Below are 19,665 nucleotides of genomic sequence, written 5' to 3'. Positions count from 1 at the left end.
AGAGGCAAAGAAGGTCCAATACAAGCCGGGTCATACACGGGAGACACTGGTTGCGGTACACTGGGATGAGACGGGAGAATAGTCGAGAGGGAGCTGGGGTCATACACGGGGAAGTCACAGGCGAAGTACAAGGGGTTAAGCGGAAGAGTAGTCAGTAACAAGCCGGATCAAAATAGTAGCAATAGGGACAAGCACTAAGGCACAGTAACGCTGGAGTAGGTGTGAGCCTATACTCTGGCAGTGATTTGCCTGCCATAGACTTCCTTTATACTGGGACTTGGGCAGTTCAATTTCCTGCCTGTCCCTTTAAACATCAGAACGCGTGGCGCACGCGCCCCTAGTGAGCGCGCGCCCGCGTACCCGGAAGCCGCAGACACGCTGACGGGGGCTGTGCAGAGAGGGACGCCAGCCGCCCGCTACTCTGCCGCCTGCCTCCCGCCTTAGCCCGCCGTCGCCCAGACTGCCCCAGCCAGTGCCCGGAGCGCCCAGCCTGACCCCTGCAGAAGCCACGTCCCCGGACCCGGTAAGAGACTCCCGCGGTCCGGGAGACTGTGACATTACCCCCCACCCTAGGGGTGGGCACCGAACACCCTATGAAAGGCTTGTTGGGATATTTTCGATGGAATCTGTGGAGTAACTGTGGGCCGTGAATCTCAGATGCCTTAACCCAGCAACGCTCCTCAGGCCCGAACCCTTTCCAGTCAATGAGGAATTGGACATGACCCCTAGAAACTCTTGAATCCAGAATCTGACTTATCTCGTATTCTTCATGACCTCCTATCAGGAGGGGTGTACGAGATCGTCTGAAGGAAGAGAACCTATTGATGACCAGCGGTTTTAGAAGTGACACATGAAAGACGTTGGGAATTCTAAGGGATCTAGGAAGTTTGAGTCTCACTGCTACTGGATTAATTATTTGAAGAACGTGAAAGGGACCAATGAACCTTTGAGCTAATTTCATGGACGGAACTTTAAGCCTCAAATGTTTTGTAGAGAGCCATACTCTATCTCCAGGTTTAAATTGGGGAGCCTCTTTCCTTTTTTTATTAGCGAAGCGTCTCTAACGATCAGAGGATTTACTAAGGTTTCTTCTCACCTCAGACCAGATGCTCAGAAACTTCTTGACCGTATGTTGGACGGCTGGCAGAGCAGTAGCAGATTTGGAAAAAATTTCAGGAAGATTAGGATGAAATCCATTTTGAACGAAGAATGGGGAATGCCCCGTGGACTCGTGGTACAAATTGTTGTGGGCAAATTCTGCCCAGGGAAGCAGAGATGCCCAGTCATCCTGATTGGCTGACACGTAAATCCTTAAAAACTTCTCCAGGTCCTGGTTAACCCTCTCGGTTTGTCCATTGCTCTGGGGGTGGTAAGCCGAGGAGAAGTTGAGCTTGATGTTGAAAGAAGAGCATAGAGCTCGCCAGAACTTGGACGTGAATTGGACTCCTCTGTCTGACACAATACTCTGAGGGAACCCGTGTAACCTAAAGACATTCTTGATGAAGCTCTCGGCCAGTTTAGAAGCGGATGGAAGGCCCTTGAGAGGAATGAAATGGGCTGCTTTTGAAAAACGATCCACCACCACCCAGATAGTGTTAAAACCCTGGCTAACCGGAAGCTCGGTGATGAAATCCATTGAAAGGTCAGCCCAGGGGTGACTTGGAACTGGAAGAGGGTGAAGCAATCCCACTGGAGCTTGTGGTATGGACTTATGTTGAGCACATGTATCGCAAGCAGCTATGAAGTTCTTAACGTCTGTTTTGACTGATGGCCACCAGTAGCTGCGACAAATGATCTCTGAAGTCTTCTTAATACCAGCATGTCCCATGAAGTACGAGGAGTGGAACCAACGTAGAATTTTTGTTCGAGACTTTAATGGCACAAACGTCTTCCCTACAGGAATTTTGATCTTTCTGGAGGATGCAATAAAACAAGACGACTTTAAAATGGGCTTCTGGTCATTTAACTCTTCTGAAGCAGCTGGCCCAAAGACTCGTGAAAGTGCATCTGCTTTGACGTTCTTGTCTCCTGGACGATAAGTTAACACTAGATTGAACCGGTCAAAAAATAAAGACCATCTAGCCTGTCTGTAGTTTAGACAGTGGGCCGTTTTGAGGTACGTCAGGTTTCTGTGGTCAGTATGTACTGTTACCGGAAAGCTTGCTCCCTCTAATATATGACGCCATTCTTGTAGGGCCAATTTGATGGCTAACAGCTCTTTGTCTCCCACTGCGTAATTTCTCTCTGCAGGTTGAAATTTTTTGGAGAAAAACCCACAAGCATACCACTTGTTAGCCTCATCCCTTTGGGATAGAACTGCCCCCACCCCTACCGAAGATGCGTCCACTTCAACAAAGAAGGGTTTGTCAGGATCGGGCCGTCTTAGAATGGGTGCAGACACAAAGAGTTGCTTGAGCAATGAAAAAGCTTGCTTGGCCTCCGGGGGCCACTCCTTGGTATTTTCTCCTTTGCGGGTAAGCTTGGTTATTGGGGCTACCACGGAAGAGTAATTCTTAATAAACTGTCTGTAGAAGTTGCAGAAACCTAAAAAGCGTTGAGTAGATTTCAACCCTACTGGTTGCGGCCAGTCAGAGATTGCAGACAATTTCTTTGGATCCATCCGTAATTCTGAACTGGTAACAATGAACCCCAAGAAGGGCATTTCCTGTTGTTCAAATGAGCATTTCTCTAATTTGCAGTACAACCGGTGCTTACGGAGGCGGCCTAGAACTTCTTGAACATGCTGCTGATGTGCATGAAGGTTCCCTGAAAAAATTAAAATATCATCCAGGTAGACGATTACGAATTTGTTCAATAAATCTTGAAAAATGTGGTTCATATATCTCTGAAAGACTGCCGGGGCGTTGCTCAAGCCGAACGGCATCACTAAGTACTCAAAGTGTCCATCCCGCGTGTTGAAGGCTGTCTTCCACTCGTCTCATGATCTAATGCGGATCAAGTTATATGCCCCGCGGAGATCCAACTTCGTGAAGAACCGTGCCCCTTTGATTTTGTCAAAGAGTTCAGAGATGAGGGGAAGAGGAAAACGATCTTTCACCGTGATGGCATTGAGCCACCTATAGTCAATGCAAGGTCTAAGGCCCCCGTCTTTCTTTTTGACGAAAAACAGGCCCGCTCCTGCTGGAGACTTGGATTCCCTGATAAAACCTCGCTCCAAATTATCTTTAATATACTCTGATACTGCCTGAGACTCCGCCATGGACAACGGAAACACTCGGCCACGAGGAGGACATTTCCCAGGAACCAAATCGATGGCACAGTCCCAAATCCTATGGGCTGGCAATCTTTCTGCTTCCTTCTTGCTGAAAACGTCTGCAAAGGCATGATAAGCAATTGGGAGTTTGCCCCCGGACTCCAGTTGGGAGGAAGATACAGTACAGGAATGTCGTTTGATTTGTTCAAGGCATCGCCCCTGACACTCTTGCCCCCATGCCAATATTTGAGGACGCTTCCAGTCCAGCACAGGTGAATGTAACTGTAGCCATGGCAATCCCAGTATGACGGGATTCTCCGCGGCGGGAAGCACGAAGAAGGAGATGGACTCTTGATGTAGGATTCCCACTCTCATCTGCACCATTGCAGAATTAGAACGAATACTTGAAAAAGGCAACCTATTGCCATCTATACCTATGATGTGCAAGGGGTTCGTCAGTTCATGACAAGGAAGTCCCAAGCGTTTTGCCGTTCTTGCGGTAATGAAATTACCATTCGCGCCGGAGTCTAGAAAGGCTTTGAGGGTAATTGAGGAATTCCCATAACTTAAGGTTACATCGATAGTGAATCCGATTGCGGAAACTCGAGAAGAGGTATAAGATAACGTGCCTAACCTGACCCCCTTACAATCAGTTAGGCCTTCTCGTTTCCCGGATGCTTGGGACACGCAGAGAGGAGATGACCTGATTCCCCGCAATACAAGCACAACCGATTTTTAAACCTTCGTTCTCTTTCCGCGAAAGGAAGGCGAGCTTTCCCGATCTGCATGGGTTCCTCCAATTGCTGACTTGCCACGGAAGCTGATGCCGACGAAGGGTTAGTTGCTGGGGAAACAAATCGGGGTGCCAGCTTGAAACTGAATCTTCGGGATTGTTCCCTCTCTTTATCCCTCTCTTGGTAACGGAGGTCCACCCGTGTACATAAGGAAATTAGGTCGTCCAAAGAAGTCGACGGCTCTCGACCTGCCAACTCGTCCTTAATCTTCTCAGATAGCCCCTGTGTGAAGGTGGCCATCAGAGCCTCCTCGTTCCACCCTAACTCGGATGCGAGGGTCCTGAACTGAACCGTGTATTGTCCCACAGTCTGGGTTCCTTGCCTCAGCCGGAGGATGGCCGAAGCGGCGGACGTCACCCGACCTGGCTCGTCAAACACTTTACGGAACTCGGTGATGAATTAAGTGATGTTATTAATCACCGCATGATCCTTCTCCCAGAGTGGAGAGGCCCAGGACAGGGCTTGACCCGTGAGTAGCGAAATCATGTAGGCCACCTTCGCCCTATCTGACGGGAAGGATGCCGCTTGTATTTCAAATTGGATGAGGCACTGATTTAGAAATCCCCGACACTCCTTGGGATTTCCATCGAATTTCGCAGGATTCGGAATGCGAATCAAAGGAGCGCTTGCTGCGACCACCGGAGGAAGTGGTGCCGGGGGCGGCGGAGCCGGGGGGGCTTCTATGCGTTGCATCAAGGTCTGCAGACATTGCATGATTTGTGCCTGATCCTGTTCCTGCTTGTTCACCCTGGTAAGCAGATGCTCCAGAAGCTCCTTAGGAGACGGACCGGCCGCTGGATCCATATTTATGGGCCAGAGTATTCTGTCACAATTATACTTTGCCTCCCTGCCTATTCAGCTCGGGAATTGGCTTGACCTAACGCAGAGGTGCGGAGTCTAACCGTGCCGAGGGTTTTCTGCCAGTGACCCCTCCAATTGGGATTTGGGCTTTTGCGGCACTCGACACGTCGGTCGCGGTCCTCTGGTTAGGTTTCCCTTTATGAGCTGGCGGCCGGGAGTAGGTAATATGGAGAGGCAGTCGTCTAGCCGGGTCAGTATCTGTGCGGCCAGTTAGGAGCCCAGGGGAGAGGCAAAGAAGGTCCAATACAAGCTGGGTCATACACGGGAGACACTGGTTGCGGTACACTGGGATGAGACGGGAGAATAGTCGAGAGCGAGCTGGGGTCATACACGGGGAAGTCACAGGCGAAGTACAAGGGGTTAAGCGGAAGAGTAGTCAGTAACAAGCGGGATCAAAATAGTAGCAATAGGGACAAGCACTAAGGCACAGTAACGCTGGAGTAGGTGTGAGCCTATACTCTGGCAGTGATTTGCCTGCCAGAGACTTCCTTTATACTGGGACTTGGGCAGTTCAATTTCCTGCCTGTCCCTTTAAACATCAGAACGCGCGGCGCGCGCGCCCCTAGTGAGCGCGCGCCCGCGTACCCGGAAGCCGCAGACACGCTGACGGGGGCTGTGCAGAGAGGGACGCCAGCCGCCCGCTACTCTGCCGCCTGCCTCCCGCCTCAGCCCGCCGTCGCCCAGACTGCCCCAGCCAGTGCCCAGAGCGCCCAGCCTGACCCCCGCAGAAGCCACGTCCCCGGACCCGGTAAGAGACTCCCGCGGTCCGGGAGACTGTGACAGTGGGATATTGTGCCTTTCCTCCTGCAGTACAGCCACCAACTGTGGTAGTGTAGAAGGGCGAGGCGATCGCTACCACAACCTGCGCTCAAGTTCATCCCACAGATGTTCAAATCAGGGCTTTGCGCAGGCCACGCTAGTCGGGTGACGCGATTTTCATCATACCACTCCATTGTAGCCCTCGAAACATGACACGTTGCATTGTCGTCCTGGAACACACAATCGTCGTTCCCGTAGAAATGCCAAAACGTAGGTAACATGAGTTATCCAGAATATCTCGGTAGGCCGTCGATGTCATGTTCCCATGCACCTGTACGGTCATGGGCCCACGTCATGCCAGCAGAAACAACCGCAGAACATGGTGCCTCCACCTTCAAATTTTACTGTTAACACTACACATTCGTGCAGCATGGATGGTGTAATGGTTAGCATTACTGCCTCACAGCGCTGAGGTCATGGGTTCGATCCCCACCATGACTCTAGCTGTGTGGAGTTTGTATATTCTTCCTGTGCTTGCGTGGGTTTACTCCGGTTTCCTCCCACAATCCAAAAATATACAGATAGGTTAATTGACTTCCAACAAAATTAACACTAGAATGTGTGTGTGTGCGTGTACATGTGGTAGGGAATATAGATTGTAAGCTCCACTGGGGCAGGGACTGATGTGAATGTTTAAATATTCTCTGTAAAGCGCTGCGTAATATGTATGCGCTATATAAAAAAACGTTAATAAATAAATTCGGGTAACAGGCGTTCTCCAGGCAATCGCCATACCCACACTCTCCCATCTGATCGAAACAATGTGAAATGTGATTCATCGCTCCATAGGACTTGTTTCCATTGCTCCACCGACCAGTTTTTCTGCTTCTTACACCAACAAAGTCTCTGTCATGTATTGGTTTTTGTATTGGTATATATATATATATATATATATATATATATATATATATATATATATATATATATATATATATACTAGGTGATTCATCGCGCCCTACGGGCACTCTTCACACCGGCATAAGGGGCTGCGCCCCCTTAATTTGTGAACGTTTGTATTGTGATATGGTTAGAATTGTATGAAAGATGGCCTGTATTGCAACTTGAGTTATAGGTGAAATATGTTAAATAGAGAGCATATGATTTGGAAGGGGGGTGTGTATTGTTTTGTTTAATTAAAAAGCGGTTACAGAGTAAGATGTACATTGATAGTGTGGAGGGTACAGTGACATTTGTGGGTGTGGGGGGGCTGTGTGTGCGTGTTGTTTAGGTGTGTGCGCGCAATAGTATAGTAGGGTGTTTTGAGTCAGCGGCTCCCCACTGACGGAGGTCACGACACAGGGAAACAGGATGCTGGGTAGTGATAGGGGTGTGTGGGCATAAGGGGGACTAAAGAGGAGGGTGGTGGACACTGTGCAGCTTCTGCCAGTGGGTGAGGGTCCAGCGTGGCAGCACAGGAGTACAGGAAGGTGCCCCTGAGTCAGTGTCTCCTCCTACTGGGTGGAAGTTAGGGTGCATGAGAGCAGGAGGCTGGGCTATGAGGCACGATAGGGGTATGTGGGTAACACAGCATCAGCAACTCCCCAGTGGTGGAAGTTACATTTCAGGAGAGCAGGAAGCTGGGTAGTGATATTGGTGTGTGGGCATACGGGGGACTAAAGAGGAGGGTGGGGGACACTGTGCAGCTTCTGCCAGTGGGTGAGGGTCCAGCGTGGCAGTATAGGACAGTGCCCCTGAGTCTGTGTCTCCTCTTACTGGGTGGGAGTTAGGGTGCTTGAGAGCAGGAGGCTGGGCGGTAAAGCATGATAGGGGAATGTGGGCAACATAGGGTGAGCGGGTCCCCACTGGCGGAAGTTACGGGGCAGGAGAACAGGAGGCAGGGCAGTGATAGAGGTTTGTGGGCATGAGGGGTAGTAAAGGTTTTTGCCTGTTGCAGAGTAGGGATGGGCATTGGTGCAGACGCTATCGATGGTTGGCATTGATATCGATTTTGCACCCTGCCATCGATAGTAGTAAAATATTACTTGGATAACCATCGATTCTTGTAGCTATTGAATCGCATAGCAATCAGCTCCACTGCAGGTACAAAGTCAGCTTTGTACCTGCAGTGGACCTGATTGCTTGTCCAGACTGTGTATGACTTGCTTCTCACTGCTGGGAAATTCCTGCTTTTTGAATAATCATCCCATAGTGGGTGCACCGTATCCTGTTAACATGGTATCATTATTATTCGGTGCCTGTGGGCCATTGATTGGTTTTACTTGGAATAGTGTTTTCTACTACAGTTTATTGATTTTATACTCATTGTTCGATGTAAGGATAATCCTTCTGTATCAATTATTTTATGAATTGCGTTGCCCCCGATGAAGTCAGGTTGACGAAACGCTTTGGGATCTTTTTAATAAAGAAAAATTATCCGAACGAAGTCTTCGTTTTATTGATGAAAACATCAGAATTATACTGCATAGAAATGTGACTGTGATATCACTGTAATCATATGCAAACTCGAGGTGATACAATTTGAGCGCACTCCGAACAACCCCCGTCTTTGTCTATATATATATATATATATATATATATATATATATATATATATATATATATATGCTACAGCCCTTTGCAGAGAATATCATTTCATCAGTTCCTGTCCGAGTGAAGCTCACAGTCTGAAACCTGCATGACAGACTGATGTCATGAGCATAAAGGCCTGTGTGTATGAGATGTTTTATTTTGTTCACTTTTAGGGATTGTTCCCTTTTCCTGATTTAATTATGTTAACAATGCATTTTACTTTTGCTGAATACATTTTCTCATTCAGCCAATTGGGAACACCGGAGGCTATTGGTATATCAGGCACCATGCGGATTCTGTAACTCATCCCCTTTACAATCTCATCTTCTAGCAGCAATGGGGTGTGCACTACAGTGACTGCATAGGACAACATTGTTTATTACTTTTAGCCTGTGTGAAAACTTTAAGTAGTAAGGTTCTTCACTTCTTCAAGTGTGTGGGCACCTTATTCAGCTGGTAGTCTATTAGATGTATTCAATGTCGCCAGCGAGGGGGTTTGTACGGCAAGAATGGCTGTTTTCTGTGAGGTTCGAATTTAATGTTCCAGCAAGATCCTCGTCGTCAGAGAACATGCTGCATTTTTTGGCAAGCCTCACCATTTTGATGGCCGCATTCGCCCTTTCCACCTTGCCTCAGGTAACATGCGAGGTGGAAATGGTGAGTGAATGGGAGGCTGTTGAATACTCTGGCGGTGAACTATCTGCACTGCTCATCGTATAGTTCACCGCCAGGGGCTTGCCGCCTGCATTGAATATACCCCTATAGGTCATCTGCCACAGGAAGAACCACCATTCCTGGCAGAACCAGTCTGATTTCTCCCATCTAGTTCCATGTTCCCGAGTTCAGCAAAGTTTAGCAATTTTCTGCTTCCTCTGAAAAATCTTTTAGGTATTATCCCATTATTCTGACCGCTAGGCCACGGGTCCTTGGCTTTTGTAGTGGCTCCATGTGATGAACCAGCTGGTAATATTTCCTCTTCTTCAGAGAAGATTCTGGAGTCCACTGCTCTTGGAAGTTTAAAAGTATTTATAGGGTACAAATGCAGCTCTCAATGCAGCTCTCAAACTACAAATGCAGCTCTCGGCCCATGATCTATTGGTTCTTTAGAATGTCCAATGTGGATTGATTATTACAGTAGGCACCATGAGGGCACACTCTACCAGATAGGTGACTGTTTGCTGGGCAGTGCAGCAGAGTGCATAGGCAGAACAGCTGTGTCAGGCAGCAATGCGGACACAATTTTTGTGTAAATGCTAGTTATGGTCAAAAGAATCTGAGCATACCCAGAAATAAAAGCAACTTTGGAGAAGTCCTAAGCTTCAGTGTCCCTCTAGTGGATAAAAAAAATAGTCCACATTAGCTGGTTATCATTATGTATGACTACAATCTAGTTAACAATATTTTCGTGCATATTGGCTAATGTGTATGCACTATTTCGTTAACTATGTGTGCTCCCATGGTTCGCCTGGCTGAACTATTATATCCCAAGGCTCCAGTGTCCCCCAAAGTTTTCAGAGAATTGGACATATGTAGAAAACTCAAGTCCTTTGCTTTATTCAACCAGAAATAAATAGAAATAATTAATGGGGCATACACACGGGACGATTAAAGCCCCATTTCTAAGCGATCTGACTAGACTACTTAGAAATGAAGCATGAGTTTCTCCGTGTGTATCACCTGACTAGATATGTACTGCATGCATTGTATATCTAGTGATCACCAGTATTCTCTCTCCAGAGAACACTGGCCGTGCTTACATCTCAATACATTTATTAATGTAATAACCTTATGTTTGTGCATCAGAGTAATCCTAGCATGTACCAGAAATACCAGGCGAAACCTCCCTTGTACAGTACTGACTGCAAAGAAAGGGGCGCGTTTCAGTCATTTGGATCATCAAAAGCAAAAGATATCATGGAGCAATTTGAAGAAAGCAAAAGAAAAACAAAAGAGAAACAAGATAGGTATGCTTGTAGAAGATACTTTTTTTACAGTACCTTTAGTATATTGCATTTATGTTATTGCTGGTCTCTTGTTATTAATTGTGTTTGGTAATTACAGGGCACACGCTGTAAAACGGAAGTTGATGCCTTTTTCTCATACATCTACCAGAGAATGCTGTAATCAAGGGGTATACAGGTGCTGGCAGGAGCGTGGGGACTCTAGAAACAGAACTCTCAAATGTCCCTCTCTATAGAAGTCCCTGTGGCTGGCCATATAACATGTACGGGGCGATTTTCTTCTGTTGTGCTGCAGTCTGGGAGGATAGACTCCCACTCTGAGAATCTTCAGGCTCTGTAATACTGCTTAGTGATTCTTTAGACACAACCACCAGATGCACCAAGGCAGGAGCAGATTCTTCGTCCGAGTACGGCCTCCAACGTAACTGATTTAGCGTCTGAGTTAGCAAATAGTTTAGCGAATAATTTTGTGGTCTGCTTGGAAATCAAGGACATGCAGGTATGCCTTCTAGTTTTAGATGGCCAACAATTACTCATGGTTTTCTCAGAGATGGTGTTTCTCTTGTGGGCCAACAGATTCCTTAGACCTAGACTGATTATTACTTAAGGCAGGATGCTTGACTTTACTCCTGGTCTATGTTTTCTTTACTACCCTGGGAATATATGTGATTAGAAAGCTAAACCACCTGTGACTTACTAGGCTTGTACTCTCCTCTAACTTTTGCTGATCTCCTGACTAGCCATTTGGCTTCTTGGAACTTGGAACCTTGGCTTCATCTGACTTGCACTCTGGCTCCGTTTACGTTGTTTTTCTTTCCCTGGCCTTGTTCCTAAATTATCCCTTAGCTACCTGACTGCTTTAACTTTTAGCTTTGTCTGATTCTTGCTTTGGTGAACTTCTCAGCTACCAGCAACTGACATCAACCCTCTCAATCTGCAGCTTGGGAGCTATTGTTCATACGACTATGGTGGCTCAGTGTTGGCAGTCTCAAAAAAGATTGTGCTTTCATCATTTGGGATTGAGCACTAGCTTTTAAATATGCCAGTCTTCAGGACTTGGGGACTGCTGCCCTACAGTCCCACTTGAATGGACTGTGGTCTCGAGAAGAGTCAAAATTAGGTTCCGCAATTAACAGCTGTTTTAAAAGCTCTAGTCAGAGCACAGCCTCTATTACTTGGAAAGGATACCACGGCATCTCATCAATCTTCATACTAGGGGTGGAGAATTAGCAGGTGAACTTTCTTAGCTGGTAAGCCCAACAACCCAGAGAGTGGTCACTTCATTCAAGAGTATATAGGGCCTTATTCTGATCGGTGCGGCCCGATCAGAATATGCGGCCAGGACCGTGCAGGCGAATCCCCGCCTTCCATACGGATCGCCACCTCCGTCCGTACGCGGATATGTGGCGGTCCGCATGAAAGTGGACGGGGATACGCCTCCTCCATCTTGGGAGCAGCCCCTGCATTCGATGGTCGCCGAACATCGAATGCAGGGCCGCACGCTCCACCAGCTCCCGCCACCCTAGACCACACGGACACTTGTCCGTATGAAATCATGTATGGGGGCGGGCAGCTGACATCCGGCGATGTCAGATGCCCGCCCCCTACACAAGCGTCACGGCTTCATTACCATGCATACGCCCCGCGTTTGCATGGGAACGCCCATGAAACGCGGGGCGTATGCATAGGGTAATGAGGCTAAATAGCCCTTCACGCCCCTCTCCGCCCCCTGTGCGGCGTCTAAAGAATACGTCCGGCGAAACCGCTTGCACATGCGCAGAGTGACCTCTGCACATGCGCAATCCAAAACCATCGGCGGTACGACCGCATGCGGAAAAATCCGTACCGATCAGAATAAGGGCCATAGTTAGGCGAGATAAGGGCTTAACCAGATGTTTACATGGTGGCATCTTTGTTGAACCACAAAGTAGAGTTAAATCATTCAAACGCTTCTCTGGTTCCATGGAAATGTACCTCATTTGTTCACTTTTGGTAACATTACTTTTTAGGGTACTAAAGATGATAAAAATGGTAAAGATGGTAAAAAAGATCAGCTGGCCATGAATTATTGCAGTAATTCTCCTTCCATAAAGATTATGGTACCAGTCAGGGACCATTCCATCACCAGTAGCTAGAAATAACACTAGATCATACAGTACATATGGTATGTTATATAGTTATTGTGATCATGTATGGCTCCAATCCGAGTTTCTTCAAACTGAAATGTCAAATGAGCATATTTCTACTGTAGCAGGCTTCACCAACGTGTGGCTATCCAGCTGTTGTGACTTTACACATCCCATCATGCCCTGCAACAGTATAAGCATTCCCTAATAGCAAAACTGTGGCATTGCATGCTGGGACTTGTATTTTCAAAACAGCTGGACCGACACACGTTGGCCAGACCTATAGTAACTGAAATGTAAATACTGGGGAGCCTTATTCTGAGTTGGATGCAGCATCTGTGTTGGCGTCTTGTACCGGTTGTATGTGTAAAATTTTTATGCTAATGCTGCTATAAAGCCCCTCCCCAGTGTTTGGATGTGTGAGGCTGAGACATTTACTTTCAGCATCCTCATATGCTGGAATACCGCTTGCAAGCGCCACTATTCCCAACATCAAAACATGTCCCTGCCGTATGGCAGATGCAGATTAACTAACTTGTCTGAATTAGTGTTCCCGCTAGGCTTATTTCACAGGGCGCTGCGCCCTGCCCCTATAAATTCCACCCTGTCCATTTTTGGCCGCCCTGCACAGTTAATAGCTGCTGACAAATTACTGTCCATCGCCACCTGCTAACAGTGTACGCTGCTCGCCCTCCTCAGCCCTGGCACAGTGAATAGTCTATGCCGATGCCGCACTCACAGTGTACGCTGTGGACTCTTCCCCCTCGGCCCTGCAGTCGTGGGTGACTGACAGCGTAGTCCCGCCCTCCTCAGCCTGGAGGTTAAAACCCGGAAAGCTTGGCGGGTGAGTGAGGGGGGGTGCCACTAAGCCAGGGATACGCTCCCCTCGGCCAGCTATTGCCCACACCAGCATATGTCAGGGGAGCATTGTATACCTGACAGAACCTGCTCTACCTCTGGCTGTGGAAAGCAGGGGGCTGGGAGTGCGGCCAGTGTTCTCCTCTGCGTTATTCAGTGGCACCTGCTCCTGTACTCTAACGGCTGCGGTGCACAGGGACACATCTACCCAGATAAGTGGGGAAATGCCGGCAGTGTGGGGTGTGGGGGCTGCTAATGTGGATGCTATGAGGTTTGTGCTGGAGTTTGGGGCAAATAAAGGGCACTTCAAGACAGTCAGGTGCGGGGCAGAAGGGGCAATGTCATAATGAGCTCAGCTGTGAGGTGCGTGGGAGGTGAAATGGGGAAGTACTGTGTGCTTGAGATGCTTATACTATAAACGTCCATCTGTCCTTGTCTGTCAGCATCTGTCTGTCCATGTATCAGCATGTCATCTGTGAGTCAGGGTTTGTCTGTGTGTTTAATGTCTGTGTATCAGCGCTTCAGCATCTGTCTATCCGTTTGTCATTGTCTGTGGATCAGCAGCTGTCTGTCTGCGTGTCAGTGACAGTCTGTGTCAGTGTGTCTATATCCCACTGGATCCTGCACCTGCTGTTCAAATAAAAATATATAAATACAGGGGCTGGGATAAGCGGGTGGGGGGAGGGGAAATGTGGGTTACTTCCCAACCTTTCCGGGGGGCCGGGAGGCGGACCCGATTTTAGGGAGCCTCCCAGCCATTACGGGAGGGTAGGCAAGTATGTATGTGACACGTCATGCATCTGCCGTGCACGTCAAGCGCAACTTCAGCATCGTCCAACATTGCGTCTGCATCGCAATCATGCACTGTATGAGGTTGGAAATGACTCAGAATCATGCCCTGTATGAGATTGGAAATGACTCAGAATCATGCCCTGTATGAGGCTGGAAATGACTCAGAATCATGTCCTGTACGAGGTTGGAAATGACTCAGAATCATGCCCTGTATGAGGTTGGAAATGACTCAGAATCATGCCCTGTATGAGGCTGGAAATGAGTCAGAATCATGTCCTGTATGAGGCTGGAAATGACTCAGAATCATGTCCTGTACGAGGTTGGAAATGACTCAGAATCATGCCCTGTATGTGGTTGGAAATGACTTAGAATCATGCCCTGTATGAGGTTGGAAATGAGTCAGAATCATGCCATGTATGAGGTTGGAAATGACTCAGAATCATGCCCTGTATGAGGTTGGAAATGACTCAGAATCATGTCCTGTACGAGGTTGGAAATGACTCAGAATCATGCCCTGTATGAGGTTGGAAATGAGTCAGAATCATGCCCTGTATGAGGCTGGAAATGAGTCAGAATCATGTCCTGTATGAGGCTGGAAATGACTCAGAATCATGTCCTGTACGAGGTTGGAAATGACTCAGAATCATGCCCTGTATGTGGTTGGAAATGACTTAGAATCATGCCCTGTATGAGGTTGGAAATGAGTCAGAATCATGCCCTGTATGAGGTTGGAAATGAGTCAGAATCATGCCCTGTATGAGGTTGGAAATGACTCAGAATCATGCCATGTATGAGGTTGGAAATGAGTCAGAATCATGCCCTGTATGAGGTTGGAAATGAGTCAGAATCATGTCCTGTACGAGGTTGGAAATGACTTAGAATCATGCCATGTATTAGAATAGAATTAAAGACAAATTATGTTAACAATTTAATACTTTTCATTTTTATTTACTTTTAATTAGTGAACAGTTAAACCAGTTGATCTGCAACATTCAAGTAACCTTGCAGGATGTAAGTAAATATTATGTATTAATATTTTCTATATGGATGAATGGTGTTACATTATCTTAAACAAGGGTATTTGGTCACAAGGGTGACAAAAGAAGAACAAAATGTTTTTTGGGGCACACTTGTAAATTATGAAGGATGAAATTTATTAAAATGTAACTTTTATTGGAAAACTTATACTAAAATATCAGTATGTGTGAAAAATTGTAAATGTTCAATTACTGCCATACATCATTCGCACACCTGATTCCCATCCCGAACTCAGAAGCTAAGCAGTGATTGGCTGGGCTAGTACCCGTATGGGAGACCGACGGGGAATACCCGGAGCTGTAATATACCGGATTGCAGAAACTACTTGGCTAAGGGAGCAACCCATATCTACACACTTTACCTGCTTTTCTCCTGTATTCAAGATTAACAATAAAAAAACAGACCGCATTATCCATCCATATAGGGGGTATAGTGTCAAGCATCAAGTACACCTCTGTGTTCAATACAGATTAATCCGGTAAATTTGTCCGAACAATCCACCTAAGGATTTCGTTGAATTACATCACAGAGTTCATTTATTCCAATCATTTTCGCCAACCAATGTTCATTTGTGACCACTAATTTTTATGTATTATACTCACTTTGTATATTGAGATTAACATGTATTTTTTCACACGTACTGATATTTTGGTATTCCATTAAAAGTAAAATTTTAATAAATGTCATCCTTTATAATTTACAAGTGTGCCCCAAAAACCCTTTTGTTCTTCTTTTGTCACCCTTGTGACCAAATACCCTTTCAGTTACTTCGCTGAACTTTCTTTGGGAGCAACGCCAACCGGACACTGCTGACCAGTCTACCTGTGCGCGGTAACAACGTTGGTACAATATATGTACATCCATAATAATTGTTGATCAGTAATTTTCACACCCGCCAGTGCCAACCCTCACCCATATTGTAAACCACATTATCTTAAACAAGGATGGGTAACCTTTGGCCCTCCAGCTGTTGTTGAACAACACATCCCAGCATTCCCTGCTACAGTTTCGCCATTCTAAAACTGTAGCATGACATGCTGGGATGTGTAGTTCAACAACAGATGGATGGCCAAAGGTTTCCCATCCATGATCTAAAATATGGTTTTGAAATATTTGCATTATTTGTGTTACTATTAAAAAAATTGAATTTTTTTGCCAGCTGAAAATGACATTTTGCCATATCGAGGAAAATACAGATTTAAGATGCAAGTCGATATTGGATTCAATTGATGCAGTTTCTAAAGACTGTGAGTGTTTTTAAGCAGATATGTTTTACCGAGCTATTTAAGGGTTGATTTCTGAAATATTATCAAAAAGACATCCTGTATTCAGATTTCGAATATAATACTTAGATATATCATAAACTGCACTTAAAACAGTAGCCTAAAACTCTATAAATGTAAAATAAAATATATACATTCAAAATCTAAATCAATTACTTGTTCTTTTACCAGTGCAGGAAAATATTCTTTCTTATCGTGACTCAATAGTTAAAGCAATTTCGGCAAAACCAGATATTGAACAGGAAATGTTGGACTTAGGGAAGAAAATTCTCCTAGTAAGTTTATAACTGAATATACTGCCCTTGGTGTACAATTCTATAAATGCTATACAGGTTGTGTATCCCTTATCCAACATTGGCGGTCCGTCAAGCTGTAGCCACTTTGCGTTCTATACACATTTTATGTAACTATTTGGGCTCGCACATGGGCACTACGATCCATAGTGATCAAAAAGCACTCGATCTATGAATTCGCTGACCATCGATCATCTCTCATTCATGCCTCAGTACCTACATGGATGGTGACTGAGATAAAAATACTGGTTAGATTCATGGGTTTTTGTGCTATAACATTTTTGCTATTATTGTCGGCTGTGTGTATTTGCGCCTCTGCCCGGAGTTTGCCTCAGCCGGGAGGGTGTGTGTGTGTGTGTGTGTGTGTGGGGGGGGGGGGGGGGGGGTGCACATACTAATTGTGTCTCACTGACAGCATGAGAGCTCATGCTGAGCCTGCTGTCAGCACAGTACATACTGTAGGTGTGTGCTGCTACTGCCGAGGGGGGGAAGGGACGACACAATACCAACAACCCCCCCTCGACTTTAGACAGTTTTTTCCACCCCCCGTAACATTTTGGGGGCGTGGCCTAATCACCTCCTGCAATCAGGCCCCAAAATCTTACTAGGGCCCAGCATACCTCTCGGCGGCCCTGAGCACCAATACTAACCCTAACCCTACTGCTGGGTGGTTCTATGTGCCTGATTCAGACCTGATCGCACTGCTGCAAATTCACACACCTGCCGATCATCGATGTACTGTGCATGTGTATGGGCCGCAATGCGCACGCACAACGCCTGGCTGTGATCAAGTGTGTCAGCTTTTTAATGCAAAAAGAAGTCAGTGAATATGAGGCTTAAAGTAATACCTTTGTTTTATACTAAGACCATGGGCATGGAATCACTTGTCATCTCATGACAGAATCACTTGTACAAACTGTACCTTGCCAAGAAATGTTTTACCATAAAAGAATATTATAAAGACAATTCCAATGTTGCACCAACATTTATGTCTATCTATCTATCTATCTATCTATCTATCTATCTATCTATTAACTGTCTGTCTGTCTGTCTATCTATCTATCTCTCTATCTATTAACTATCTGTCTGTCTATCTATCTATCTATCTATCTATCTATCTATCTATAATCTATCTATCTACCTACATATCTATCTATCTATCTATCTATCTATCTATCTATCTATCTATCTATCTATCTATCATCTATCTCTCTATCTATCTATTAACTATCTATATATTAACTATCTATCTCTCTATCTATTAACTATCTGTCTGTCTATCTATCTATCATCTATCTATATATCTCTCTATAAACTATCTCTATATATATTATCTATCTATCTATCAACTATCTCTATATATTAACTATCTGTCTGTCTGTCTATATATATATCTATCTATCTATTAACTATCTATCTATCTATTAACTATCTCTCTATCTATTAACTATCTATTATCTATCTATCTATCTATCTATCCTTATGACACAAGGCAGCTTGGTTTTACTTCTTGAATTAGGTTCTCAGGTTTGCTACCTGAACAACTGCATTACCTTTGGAACCAATGCTTTACATAAACATTCTGCTTTTCCGCAGAACGATGCAGAGATGACAGACCTAAAATCAAATGTGCAGTCGCTTTTGTCGAGCCTCGATGTTGCAAAGCTGCAGCAAAGTCAGAAGCACCTGGAGTTGTCAGACAAAATAACATGGCTGTCAGATTCCATCAAGTCATCAGAAGATAAAATACTAAGCGAGATTTACAAGATTCATTTGGCTTCTAGGCTTGCACTTAACATGAAAGACAAATCTACACAGACTTCCCCCGCATTTGTTCAAGACCTGTGCGCGAGAGATACCACATCACAGGATAAGACAATGACGGCTCATCCAGATGGTTCCCCTCTTTCACAAACTTGCATTCAGAGCACATCTGCTGGAATTAGCAAAACTTTCTCTTTACAACACACAGAAAATCTTTGTACAACAGAAATAAAAGCTATGAAGACCTGTAATGCAACATCTGCGGATAATATTGTCAATTCTTCACGTGTAGAATTCACTGATACTAACAATCAAACAACACCATTGGAACATAACCTAACTACAGATGATATAGCCATGAAATCTGTGCATAGTCTGCCGCATTTATCGCAAAGCAATCACTGTACCGTTGAGACAGATCCAAATTGTGGGAAAGAAAACTTGCTAATTACAAACAGATGTAGGAAATATACTAACAATCCAAAAAGGGGGAATACAAACAAGTCCAGGAAAAATCTGAGGAAGAAGAGAACAGGCATGTCTATTAATAATTCTACACACGCTGTATCCAGAGCTGTTGGTAACAGTGCACAATATAACTCTGGAAAAGAACATGTCACTTGGGAAAAATCTGTCGAAGTGACACAACACTGTCTTAAACTTTATAACGACAGCTGTAAATCTTCATCATCTGTCATCCCCGCACCGGTGAGGAAGACGCAGCAAAAGAAAAGTTTGAAATTTAAGCTCCTTCGGTCTCACCAACCCTTAGAGCAGTCTACCAACGAAGGAACTGATGCAGGTGTTTGGTCCGGCTTTACCCAAGGAGCCCCAACACCGACTGATGTGCTCTTGTGGGACAAAACACACCTGTATAGTGACAAAGAGGGGGAAAGTAACATGCGCTGGTTTACATCCTCAAGCCCTTTCCTGGACAGATCCTCAATACATGCTTTCCAGAAAACAGGGCAAAAGAACATTCAATCCTTGTTTTTTGATAGCAGTGATGATTCTGATTAAAAATAAATCAATTCAAACAAAGCTTGTTTCATTTCTTCCCATGAAGCTTTTAATGTTCAATTTATTTTCAGAGAAAACACTGCTACAGTACTCCTTGGTTCCATTTTTACTCATTGTAGTATATTATGATTGAAACCATTTTTTTTGCGCACAATGATACAGAAAACTAACAGGTTGTTTAGTGAAATATAAAAAAAAAAATCGTCCACCTCCATATTTCACATGTTTTTACCTATGCTTGATGGTGGATCCATGGGGAGTGGAGTTCACGGGCCACATTTCATAGAGCCCGCCTGCAATAAAGACCCACCAC

The 19,665-nt window shown here is 45.4% G+C and overlaps 1 protein-coding gene and 1 pseudogene across 8 annotated transcripts in view; both read left to right on the top strand.

The window, feature by feature from the left end:
- Window positions 1-19,373, top strand: part of IHO1 (interactor of HORMAD1 1) — a 67,689-nt gene extending 48,316 nt beyond the window's left edge. For 5 of the 8 annotated variants that reach the window (XM_083155533.1, XM_083155535.1, XM_083155534.1 and 2 more), the window contains 5 exons: window positions 10,021-10,181; window positions 14,917-14,965; window positions 16,152-16,239; window positions 16,447-16,550; window positions 18,165-19,373. In XM_083155533.1, the coding sequence (XP_083011659.1) occupies window positions 10,021-10,181; window positions 14,917-14,965; window positions 16,152-16,239; window positions 16,447-16,550; window positions 18,165-19,352 (1,590 nt within the window). In that variant the 3' untranslated portion in view covers window positions 19,353-19,373. The other 3 variants (XM_083155537.1, XM_083155538.1, XM_083155539.1) reach the window with 2 other exon arrangements.
- Window positions 15,179-15,298, top strand: LOC146029825 (5S ribosomal RNA; annotated as a pseudogene).
- Window positions 19,374-19,665: the final 292 nt, after the last annotated feature.

Source organism: Crinia signifera, chromosome 8 (assembly GCF_055691185.1).
Source record: "Crinia signifera chromosome 8, ASM5569118v1, whole genome shotgun sequence".
NCBI lineage: Eukaryota > Metazoa > Chordata > Amphibia > Anura > Myobatrachidae > Crinia > Crinia signifera.
Note: the sequence above shows the minus strand (reverse complement) of the source record. Positions and strands in the feature narration are given on the sequence as shown.